Source organism: Pimephales promelas, chromosome 21, assembly GCF_988280905.1.
Source record: "Pimephales promelas chromosome 21, fPimPro1.hap1.1, whole genome shotgun sequence".
In the NCBI taxonomy this organism is placed as follows: Eukaryota; Metazoa; Chordata; class Actinopteri; order Cypriniformes; family Leuciscidae; genus Pimephales; species Pimephales promelas.
This window is the reverse complement of record NC_142789.1, coordinates 7,315,347-7,327,524: the sequence shown is the minus strand read 5'-3', so window position 1 is coordinate 7,327,524 and position 12,178 is coordinate 7,315,347. Positions and strand designations below refer to the sequence as shown.

Below are 12,178 nucleotides of genomic sequence, written 5' to 3'. Positions count from 1 at the left end.
TTTGCATGTATGGACACTCATTATGTTACTGTGTTAGTGTGGGGCTATTTTGAGCCTTGTTAGTGGTATAAACTAGCGATTTCTTTTTACTTAGTCAATGCCCCCATTACTAGCATTATACGCTAAACAGTTTTTAGAGATAAAATTCTTTACATTCGATTATCATGAAAACAAATCTCAGAGAACGATCGACTAGGTACCGATGTTTTATTAGACCAAAGGTTCATTGTTCGCTGGAGTTCTCCTTTAAGTGAGAGTGGTCTAATCTCTTGTACAATTTTCAGGGTAAATGGTAGTGTTTGTGTTTTCACTATTGTGAGTAAGTGTGTGATCATACAGTAAGTGCGTCAAAATGGCATCAGTAGTGGATGTTTTTTGGGAGTCTCTATCTGAAGAACTGCTCTTATCGTAAACAAAATAGCAGTTATTGCAAATTCTTATAATGTCGAAATATCTTCTAGGCATAAGAACGTAAAAGAAACCCTGCGTAACATCCTGAAATGCAGTCTTATTGAGTTGGGTGTGTTAGCAATGCCCTTGGAAAATACTAGTGTGGCAGAAGAGGTGGCTGCCGTTCGGATAAAAGAATTGGCACTAAAAGAAAACATTTAAAAAAAAATGCAAAATCAGTTTGCTTTAAAGTGGATGGAGTTAGAAGTGAGAGTTAAAACTACTGCTGCTGCCTCTATTTGAAGTGGACCAAAACCAGAGAATGGTTCCTCCTTTCTGTGAAAAAGTCGGACGCTGAAACGTGTTTTCTTAAAGTGGGCAGAAAACATTTGATAAAACACGTGCTGTTCCACTTCAACACTCAGTAGTAAGCCCATTGTTTCGTTTGGTGATAGAGTATGTTTTTGTTGTTCTCCTCAAAGCTCCTGATCATTTGATTACAAACTGTCCTATTCTTGAAAGGAAGTCTAATCCAAAACCTGTTGGGTTAATTTCGGGTAACTTCTGTTCAAAGCCTGATGGTAATTCCTGACAAGAATGGATATGGAACTTTCCTGCCAAAGTGAAGTCCGTTCAAGAACTGGGTGAACTTTAGACCACTTGTGAAATGGGAATTATGGAGGTTCTGTTACACAGAGTTGACTTGAAATCAGAATTGGTGATAGGTGATGTGATAGTGGGTGTTCATCCATCTCTTCTAATTCTTGATGTAACCTTCATTTTAGGAAATTATTTAGCTGGATGTAGTGTATGGAGTTGTCCTAATGTGCCATCTGAAGTTGTGTCTGTAATGCTCATTGCTCATGCTGGTGATAACAGTGTTCTGAAGTATCCTGAGGTTTTCTCGGCGTGTGCAGTTACATTCTCTATGGTCTCTTGATAAATTAATTGCTGATAAATTAAAAGATCGTACTCTTGCTCCATTGATTTAATTGTTCTAGAACAGGAAAGTGTGAGTGTGCCCCAGGCATACTTTCTCATAGATTAACAATTAATTTGTTAAATATAGCTCTTTTCTCTAGACTCAAAAGTCTTTACATAGAAAGGGGGAATCTCCTCACCCACCATCAAAGATGCTATATTGATGAGAAAGTGGATGCCGTTAGTGGAATAGTCAAATTGTGGTTCCAGCTGTCTACATTTACATTTACATTTATTCATTTACACCTCTGGAGCAACTAGAGGTTAAGTGTCAGGGACACATTGGTGTCTCACAGTGGATTCCAACTCGGGTACTCTCACAACAAAGGCATGCGTCTTATCCACTGTGCCATCACCACCCCATTTCACTTAACTGGCAATGAAGATTACCTATTAATTGTCATTTAAATGAAATTACTGAAGTTATATATACAAGCTTGATAAAAATGATCATTCTAGAAGAAAATTTCAAATGGCACTTAGAGGCTTTTGAACTCTTCAAGTACTCTTATATCGTTGAAATCTTAAGAGACTTACAAACGGTTTGGTTTATTACAAACGCTATTGATGTGGCTATAATTCTGGACAACATGACATCATGACTTTTGCGTAAACATACACGCCACTTTCTAGTCAAGTGGTGTGTTGTCTCTACGCATTTTGACCTATCTGCGTGTATGTCTACGCCATTAACGTCCGAGAGATTCCGCGTGTCTGTACACGCTGTCAAATGTCCACGCGAAACGAAGCAAAATGTAGATCTACATCTGGGGAGCGACCTTTTTTTTCCTAGGATGGTAAGGGAACACTCAAAAATGCCAGGTTTAGGGACGGGGTTGAGGTAAGTCATATATTTATCTATACAGTAATAACGTTAAGTCATCGGCGTTCATAAACACGCTGAAAAGCGATTATGCATCTTGATAGCACACCAAAAATGGAATTACGAATTGGCGTGTCATACACATGCTACTTCATGAGATCAGTCTGTTCTGGATGATTATTTATTTACACACTTATTATCCATAAGTATGCAGTGTCATAATTACATCTCTGATGTTTATAACAAACCAAACCGTTTAAAAATCGGTAGAAATTTGATCAGGTTATGGTTATTTAAAAAGTACATGTACTATTAAAACACAACGTTACAAGTGAGTGAGCTGCCTGTGACAAGAAGGCCACCAGGTGTGGACGTCGAACGCCATTGGCCAGCAGAGACATCTACCCTTTATTATGGATATCTATGGGGACAATATCGACCCTGGCTAAATGTGGTGGGGATATGTCTCACCTGCAAATTAAGCCTATGTGTTTGTCCAACACTATCTCACGACCAATTCGTACGAATTCGACGCATGATTAAAAAGTGTCTAATTCGTGCTAATTCGTACGACCTCACTCGTACTAATTCGTACGATTTGTCTAAACCCACGTGATGGTTAGGTTTAGGGGCGGGGTAAGGGGTAGGTCATTCGTACGAATTCATACGAATTGGCCAATTCGTAAAATATGTACGATTTAGCAAAATCCTATTGATTCGCACGAGTGAGGTCGTATGAATTGTTACGAATTAGCCACTTTTTAATCATTCGTCGAATTCGTACGACTTGGTCGTGAGATCGGGTTGGTTTGTCTGCTCTCTAGTGAATGAAAATGTTTGTTGCCCGAGTCTTATGAGCAGATTCCTTCCCCTGAGGACCGGATGAGCATGGATATTAAGTGCCTCGTTGCTACATCTTGGCGGTGGAATTTGTGCAGCGATCTAGTTGCGCTCATTTTTCATCGTTTTCCCTATTTATTTACGGATACGACTTTGGCATATTTTTGTTAATCTTTTATGCATTTTTACACAAACTTTGGAGGCAAGACAGCACAGTAGTGTAAATATGCCATCAATTAACCCAAAGCATCCTCATCTATCATTAAAAAGTATACGACTTACCTTGATAACAATATGAAGCTCAAAGCATGACTAACTAGTTTCTTCCCATTATTCTCCTCAAGTGATTGCAAAAACTGTGTCATCACCTCCTGTGCAGAGATGCCCAGGTGAGAACTAGACATGGAGGTCCAGGAGGACCACTGTTTAGCAATGTCTAGCATGAGTTTCAGATGCAAAGGGCTTCCGCTTTCCTGGAAGCTGTGTAAGATGGTGTCCAACTGTTCTGAGTTCAGCTTGCGTCCAGCTGCGCCCATGTAGGCATCGATGACGTCTTTCCCTTGAACGTCTGTGAGAAGTTCCACTCTAAAGATGTTTTGCTCTGCTGAAACCAAAGATTTACATTTCTCAACACAGTCATCAGAAGTAGAGAGCACAATGTGTACATTAGGTGGGATCGCTTTAGGTATCCAATCTAGATTAAGAGACTTGTTTGCCTCTAACAGCTGGTCCACTGCGTCTAGAATGAGTAGAAGCGTGTCTCCTTGCTTTGACACGTCTTCCAGCGTGGAATGGAAAAACCGAACTAGCTCTTCATGCGAGTTGGCAATATGCGGGTGGGGAAACTGCAACCCTGAAGCTCCACACACTTGAAGACATACACCTCTGAGAACAGAGTCAACATCTGAGCTGAGTGGAGATGTTCCCAGCAACCTCAGCACCACAATTCCCCGATTATCAACACCTCGCATTTCCTGTGCCAGTTTGCAAAGCAGAGCTGTTTTACCAACCCCTGAAGGTCCATGAACCAGAAGAGGTTCATGGCAAGAGTTAGTGGACTCCCACATGGTGATGCAGATCTTTCCAAGAATGCTGTCCCTCCCTTTAAACACAGAACACTTCTCCTCGCTCAGCATGGTGTGATGAAAGAGCTCCTGTTTCAACCAGGACCATCCTGGATCTACTGTGCTATAACCTGACGCTTGCAGAGCGTTCCTGCCGATTAGTTTCTTCATTTGAGATGATACCTGCTCACACAGGTTTCTCAGATATTCCTTGTGTTCTTTGCGGCTCGGGTTCATAGCTCCTTTGCTGAGCTCCATGCGGAGAGGTTGGAGGCGATCTGTGTTGCAGATGCGTTGCTTCAGGTCTGCCAAGAGCTCCCGTGCTTCTGTGTCAAGCAAGCCGTCAGCTGTGACGTCCAGAAGAAACTTTCCAAAGTTTTTCTTGCATTCTCTTTTACTGAGTCGAGGCAGTTCACGAATAAAAAGCACAGCTGATGCCTCGCCTTGAGTCTTGAGAAAGCCGTGCTCCATTTCATACTCTAAGACTATGAAACATACACAAACAACATAATAATCATTCAAATAAAAGAAAAATCGGTAACACTTTACGGTAAGGGTACATGAATTATCATGAATTCATGTATAAATTAATGCATGAACTATGCATTCATTCATGCATTAATTTCTCATGAATCATCAGGAACTAACACAAGTTCAGTATTCTTCATTCATGTCTTCATGAATGAACAACACCTTAATTAATACACTAACTAAGATGAGCACATCATCATGAATTATGATTTATTAAGCATGATCATGATGGGTTTTTTTTTGTTCTTTGTCCAGTCACCACTTTAGTTAAGGGGCCACACACATGATGAAGTCATTAATAGAATAATGCTTAATTAATGATGACTACTGTATTGTACAGACACCAAAATAGAGCAATCATAGCTGATAGAAGACAAATTCTGTTAATCAAATACAAGTCATTATTAACTAAGCATTATCTATCAATGACTTCATCATGTGTGTGGCCCCTCAACTAAAGTGGGGACTAGGTCCTTTGAAAAACTGATGAACAATTTGCTATTAATTGTGGCATAACTGTGAACAAAGGAAACATCATGATCATGCATAATAAATCATAATTCATGATGATGTACTCACCTTAATTAATGTTATAATTAAGGTGTTGTTCATTCATGAAGTCATGAATGAAAAAAATTGAACTCATGTTAGTTCCTGATGATTCATGAGATATTAATGCATGAATGAATGCATAATTCATGCATTAATTTATACATGAATTCATGATAATTCATGCACCCTTACCTTAAAGTGTTACCGAAAAAACTAGGACAGGACTCATTCAACTAAGACGACTCTTTCCATTGCGTCATCTGGGACATTTTGTCAGTTGAAATACTGTTTTTTTTTCTTATTTTTTTTTTTTTTAGAATTGTTAGATAAACTACAATCTAACATCTTTTATTTAATAATGTTTTGTCATGTCCCACGTTTTACAACCCAGTTAACATTTGATTTTACCAAATACAAAAAAAAAAAAAAAAAAAAATTCTAAAACTAACACCCAAGTAGTAACACCCTGTTTGGTTACAATGTTGTAAAAATCACAAATCCACATACAAAATGAACAAAATGAAGCTCCTTGAATACTAACTCACCCTCATGACACTCCAAACCTGTATGCATTTATTTCTTCTGCAGAACACAAAAAAACTATATAAAAAAAAATTATACAATGAAAGTCAGTGTATTGGAAACTCTGTGTTGTTTTGGAACCCAGTGACTTTTACTGTATGAATAAAAAAATATTCAGAAATGTATTTTAGAATCTGTGTGTGTTCCGCTAAAGTCTGTCAGTCATACAGGTCTGGACTGAAAAACAAAATGACCCAAATCTACACCCTATTCCTGGGAAATTTTATAATCTCTCACCAGATTTGAAAAACTTGTGCTTGTGGTCAACGGTGATATCCCCGTCTCTCTCAGCCTGTTGGGCAGCGGTGCGGAGAGCCTGCAGCAGTCGTGACTCTGTCAGATTCCAGGATATGACATCATTATCACGCAACTTTCCGCTCTCAGGACCCCTGTCATTGTAATGAGGATAGTGAGCTGTGATTGGCTGGAAAATATATGTGGGTGGGACTGAGTTACTGTCTTTGGAGAACCATTGGTTAAGGAGCATTAAACTCTCTGAATCTTTGGAGAGTTTTGATACCAGCGACTCAAACTCCGTTTCTGGTATAATGTATGGGATGGGGCGATGGCCGTACTGATTACCGAGCAGAGCCTGACAAAAACAAAGCAGAGATACAACGTTATACTTTTTTTATTTTAAATGAGAACCAAAACAAGCATGGTGACCTAAATGTGTTAAATGGCAAAGACTGAATACAATTTATTAAAGAGCACCTATCATTGATTTTTGAAAATGACTTTTCTTGTAGTGTGGACTATAGCTCTAAGGGAATGAAAACATCCTGCAAAGATTTATATCTGAAAGTGCACCGTATATAAAGTTACTGTCTTTCAAAAGTGAGAGTCGACTCTGAGTCTATGAAATGAATTGTTTTTGAAACGAGTCATTAGCTGTTTCGTCGTGACGTAGATACAAAACATTAGCTCATTGGCCGCTCCCAACAACTGCGCGCTCACACGGAAGTGTAAACTTGAAGTCTAGAACACATTCAAATACTTCAGCTGAATCGCATCATGTCGAGGAGACGCTGTGTTCTGCATTGCAAAGACAGTTCAGCCACTTGTTTTCATTGAAGAATCAGTGGTTAGAGTTCATATTTGCAACGATACCACAACAGTATAGCCCGAACCTTGTGTTCTCATCATTTTAATGACGAATCATTCAAAAACATAAATTAATTCAAATGTGGATTCGCAAGCCGGTTGTTCCTGAAGGTGCACAGTATCCAGTGTATATGGATCAGGTTCGTCCTCCTCTGAATCACAATCTGTAAGTATTATTAATAATGTTTGCTGTTATGTTTTCTGTAGCATGCACAATTTAACGTTTCTAAGCGGGGGTAAAGTTAGTTTTGTTTTTGATATTCACCAGACATTCATTGAAAAATGGCAATTACCTCCTAAACGACTAACCCAAATATGACTTCGCTCTATATAATAAGCACTGCCCCTCAAAAGCCGCCACAATGCGAGTTTCGCCGGGAAAGCTCACTCTTGACGGAGACGCGAGTAAGGGACTGTGCGGAAAGTGCACTTTTTCTGACACGTTTGTTCAAACACTATATACAATTTTCAACACTTGACAAGCTATAATCCTGGTTATGGGCGTTCCGTTGCCGACAATCTCTGCCTACGGTTTACCAATAATAACTGACTGGGTCATTTGACCAATCGCCGCAGATTAGCGTCACTCAAAGGAGGTGTTTGGGAAAATGAATCGTCGAACGAATCATTTGGGAGTCGTTGAGCAAATCAGTTAAAAATAAATGCATATTATAAGACAAATAAAGTGTTTTTATCCTTGCATGCACGTTAAACTGTTTTTGGGAACTCCCAAAACAAAAATAGGAACATTTCAAATGCTATGATAGGGGCTCTTTAATGTTGCTGGTGACACTTACAATAAAAGTCGGCCCAACTGATATTCTCTGACAGGTTTCAATTTCTTTAATGGACAGTTCCGTTGTCAAATGATCATCTGCGATGGTGTCAAGCACTCCACACCTGAGATCCACTAACTGTGAGAAAAATTCATAATAACAAAAGAAATATTATTCTCTTTGGTGGATATATTAATATATATATATATATATATATATATATATATAGAAATAAAAAATCCATTCCCACCATAATTATAACCCAAAATAACCCAAAAGTTTTCTAAAATAATTGAAAAATGGTTTACTTATAAATTAGATCTATTCTTGGAAAAAAACAATTTACTTTTTGATTATCAATATGGATTCCGATCGAATAGATCGACAACCCTTGCATTAATTCATTTAACGGATGAAATTCTTGCCACAATAGAAAAAAACCAGTATCTTGTAAGTATTTTCCTGGACTTACAGAAAGCATTTGATACTGTTAACCATAAACTATTGTTGACAAAATTACAATACTACGGACTAAGGGGTCAGATATATAAATGGCTTGAAAGTTATTTAAGTAACAGAAGCCAATATGTTCAATTTAAAAACCATAACTCAGATTGTAGAACTGTTGTATGCGGAATTCCCCAGGGTTCTGTAATTGGCCCTAAACTTTTTATTTTATTTATTAATGATATTTTTGAAGCTTCTAAAGAGATGAATTTTTTGTTATTTGCTGATGACACAACGGTATTCAAGTCCGGGACAGATATTAATGAATTAATGACCACTACTGAAAGGGAAATGTCAAAATTAAAGAAATGGTTTGATTGTAACAAACTGTCTTTAAACTGGGATAAGACAAATTATATGGTTTTTGGAAATACGGGAAAAAAAGAAGGTACAAAATTAAATATTGAGAAAGTAAACATCGAATGTGTTCCAGAAATCAAATTTTTGGGGGTTGTCCTAGACAGTAAACTTAGCTGGAAGCCTCATATAGAATATATCAAAGGTAAAATTAGTAAGAATATTGGTATTCTATATAATGTTAAACATATATTAGATGAAGCTTCATTACAGCTTCTATACTTAACCTTAGTTGTTCCATATTTAACATATTGTACTGAAGTGTGGGGTAATGCATGCAACAGTTATACAGACAAGTTGTTTGTACTCCAGAAGAAAGCCATAAGAATTGTGGCTAACCAAGGTGCACGAGACCACACAAATAAAGTGTTTATAAAACTGCAGACTTTGAAATTTAAAGAGTTGGTCAGTTTCAAAATACTAAAAATTATGTGGAGAGTGAAAAATAATTTAGTACCAACACATATTAAAAATAAATTCATGTTAATCACAGACAATAACAACAGAAGAAAAGGCAATTTTAGTGTACCATATTCACGTACCTCAAAAAAAACAAAAGGGGTTCCTTGTAACTGGGATTAGTTTATGGAACTCTTTGGATAGAGGTCAAAAATCATGTAACTCGATTGTTCAATTCAATAAAATGTACAAAAAATATGTACTTGAAAAATACGAAGGAAATGAAGCATAAGAAATAATGTTGTATTTTTTTTGTTTGTTTTTTGTTTTGTTTTTTTGTTGTTTTTTGTTTTTTTCTAAATTGGTAATTGTTAATTGCTGGGATGTGAAATAATACTGAAGAAATATGTGTGTGTATGTATATATATGTATGTATATATTTATTTATATATATATATATATATATATATATATATATATATATATATATATAGAAAGGAAGGGGAACGGAAGAAAAAAAAATGGCGAGCCATCTGTTTTGTATAAGCTTAGATAATTGAAAAAAGGGGCATTAATTTATAAGACTATGTCTTCTTTATGCTCCTATTCAGTAATGAATGTTATTATTTTGTTGTAGTGGAGATTATTGTCGTGTCTATAATAACATCATGACTGAATAAAGAAATTTGATTGATTGATTGATTGATTGATAATTAATCTACACAACATTTACAAAACACAAACCTCAAAGACGAGACCCAAACTTTGGCAGTGGGCCTGCAACTCAGAATAAGCCTTTTCCCAGAATGCATTTCGCTCATTTTTCATGTCTGTCAAATAAAATGTACTTTATTAATGGCAGGTCTGAAGGAGTTTATTTTGTGATATTTAATATTCAAGTGTAAACTTGATTATAGTATACTGTGTGTAAATGTGCATATATATATATATATATATATATATATATATATATATATATATATATGAAGAGTTCAGATGCAAAAGCCTCTAAGTGCCATTTGAAATTTTCTTCTAGAATGATCATTTTTATCAAGCTTGTATATTTAAGTTCAGTGATTTCACTTAAATGGCAATGATAATTACCTATTAATTGCTATTTTAGAGAAATTACTGAACTTAAATATACAAGTTTGATAAAAATCATCATTAAAGAAGAAAATTTCAAATTGCACTTAGAGGCTTTTGCATCTGAACTCTTCATATATATACACATACATTTATATATACACATACACACACACACACATATATATATAAATGTGCATATATATATATATATATATATATATACATACACACACATATACATGCACACAAGAGTGTTAAAAAAAATCAGAGTTAAGGGTCTGACTAAAACAAGTGCAAGCCTTACCTGAGTGTGTGGAGCTGATGAACACTCGCACCATTCTGGAAACAGGTTGTAGATCATCAGCGCTCTGTCCCCGTAGCGCCTCCAATCCAAGAGTTTTGCTCATCTCCACCACAGCCATCCTGACCAACACACCTCAATAAATCCAGAGTATGATCGCCTGCACTCTTGTCCTCATAACCCACCCAAATCTTAGAGACCCCCCTCAAAAATACAGCATTGAATGTGCTCCAGGACTACTGAGCATCACTGCTTAGTTCGAAAAGCGAATATTAATTGTGACCCTAGATGGAAAATTCGTTTTACACAGTATTCCACTATAAGGAAAAGAAAACCGCTCAGTTGCGAAGCACTCTAGCACATTTGTTTGTTCTCCTCTGTACCCGTCATTTTATCCACTGAGATCAGGAAGGCCAAGAGAGACAGTGTTTACGACCCGGACCCTGGAGACCGTGAGCAGCTGCCACACCTTTAATTAACCTAAAGTGTAAGACTCCATTTACTGTTGCTTTTCATTTCTGATTAAGTTTAAGATCCTTGGAATCCTTTTGCCTCTTTTCCAATAAATATAACATGATTTAAAATGACAAGTGTTTACGTGAACCTGATAAACTGAGCATGCTCCCACAGGAGCAGGTGATTTTATTGCACTGCTAACTAAACCTCGGCATCTGTCAATTGTTACTCCGTGTTGTTTGTTTCTAGCTTCTCTAATGTGCACAGAACCCTTCAGTCTCGGGAGAGAATAACCAAGGTCTAGGCTCACCAAGGAATCGGGTGTCAGGGTTGATGCTTTGAATCATGACCAAAACTTACTTTGCCCCAGGCAAAATTGTGCAATTCATGTAGTATGTTACCATGAAAAACAAAGGTCTTTTCATTCTTATATGATTTTTAATATTACATTAAATGTGGAACAAGATCTGCTATGATTTTAGTTGGATTATATTTTAAATCTCAAAAAGCTGCATTTTCTTTTTGCAATAATTATTATTTGTTATTTAAAATAATACAACGCAGGCAGTAAAATACTACCATCACATTTATTGTTATATTAATAATTAATTACAATTTATATTATACATGATATACAGTTGTGGCCGAAATTATTAGAACGGTAAGATTTTTAATGTTTTAAAAGAAGTCTCTTCTGCTCAACAAGCCTTCATTTAGGCTATTTGATCCAAAATACAGCAAAAACAGTAATTTTGTGAAATATTTTTACAATTTAAAGTAGCTGTTTTCTATTTGAATATATTTGTAACTGAAATGTATTTGTGTGTTGGTAAAGCTAAATTTTCAGTATCATTAATATGTTGCAAAAGCTTTCCATTTCAGGTACATGCTGTTCTTTTGAACATTCTATTCAAAGAATCCTGAAAAGAAATGTGCACAACTGCTTTAAAAACTGATAATAATAATAAGTGTTTTTTTAGCATCAAATCAGCATATTAGAATGATTTCTGAAGGATCATGTGACACTGAAGCCTGGAGTAATGATGCTGAAAATTCAGTTATAATCACAGGAATAAATTACATTTTAAAATATATTCAAATAAAAAAAGTTAATTTAAATTGTAAAAATATTTCACAATATTACTGTTTTTGCTGTATTTTGGATCAAATTAATGAAGCCTCGGTGAATAGAAGTTTTCTTTTAAAACATTTTTTAAAAAAAACGTATTGTTCTAATGATATTTGCCACCACTGTATTTATTAATTCTGTGTTTGTAAGAATATATATACATATGTATTTATTCATGGGGACAAATGTGCTTAATCTGTCTTAATTTACTTAATGTAAAATATATTCTTTTGTTTTTAATTCTTTAGATTTTAGGTGAAATTCGTCAAATATTAAGCTAATACTTTCCTAGGGATC

At 36.0% G+C, this 12,178-nt stretch overlaps 1 protein-coding gene across 1 annotated transcript in view; it reads right to left on the bottom strand.

The window, feature by feature from the left end:
* The window catches only part of nwd1 (NACHT and WD repeat domain containing 1), a 28,751-nt gene extending 16,584 nt beyond the window's left edge, over positions 1-12,167 (bottom strand). Inside the window, exons 1-5 of the mRNA XM_039653616.2 lie at positions 10,300-12,167; positions 9,651-9,736; positions 7,665-7,781; positions 6,001-6,355; positions 3,317-4,583 (exon numbers count right to left, since the gene is read on the bottom strand). Of these exons, the coding sequence (XP_039509550.2) occupies positions 3,317-4,583; positions 6,001-6,355; positions 7,665-7,781; positions 9,651-9,736; positions 10,300-10,417 (1,943 nt within the window). The 5' untranslated portion in view covers positions 10,418-12,167. The remainder of the gene's footprint in view (positions 1-3,316; positions 4,584-6,000; positions 6,356-7,664; positions 7,782-9,650; positions 9,737-10,299) is intronic.
* Positions 12,168-12,178: the final 11 nt, after the last annotated feature.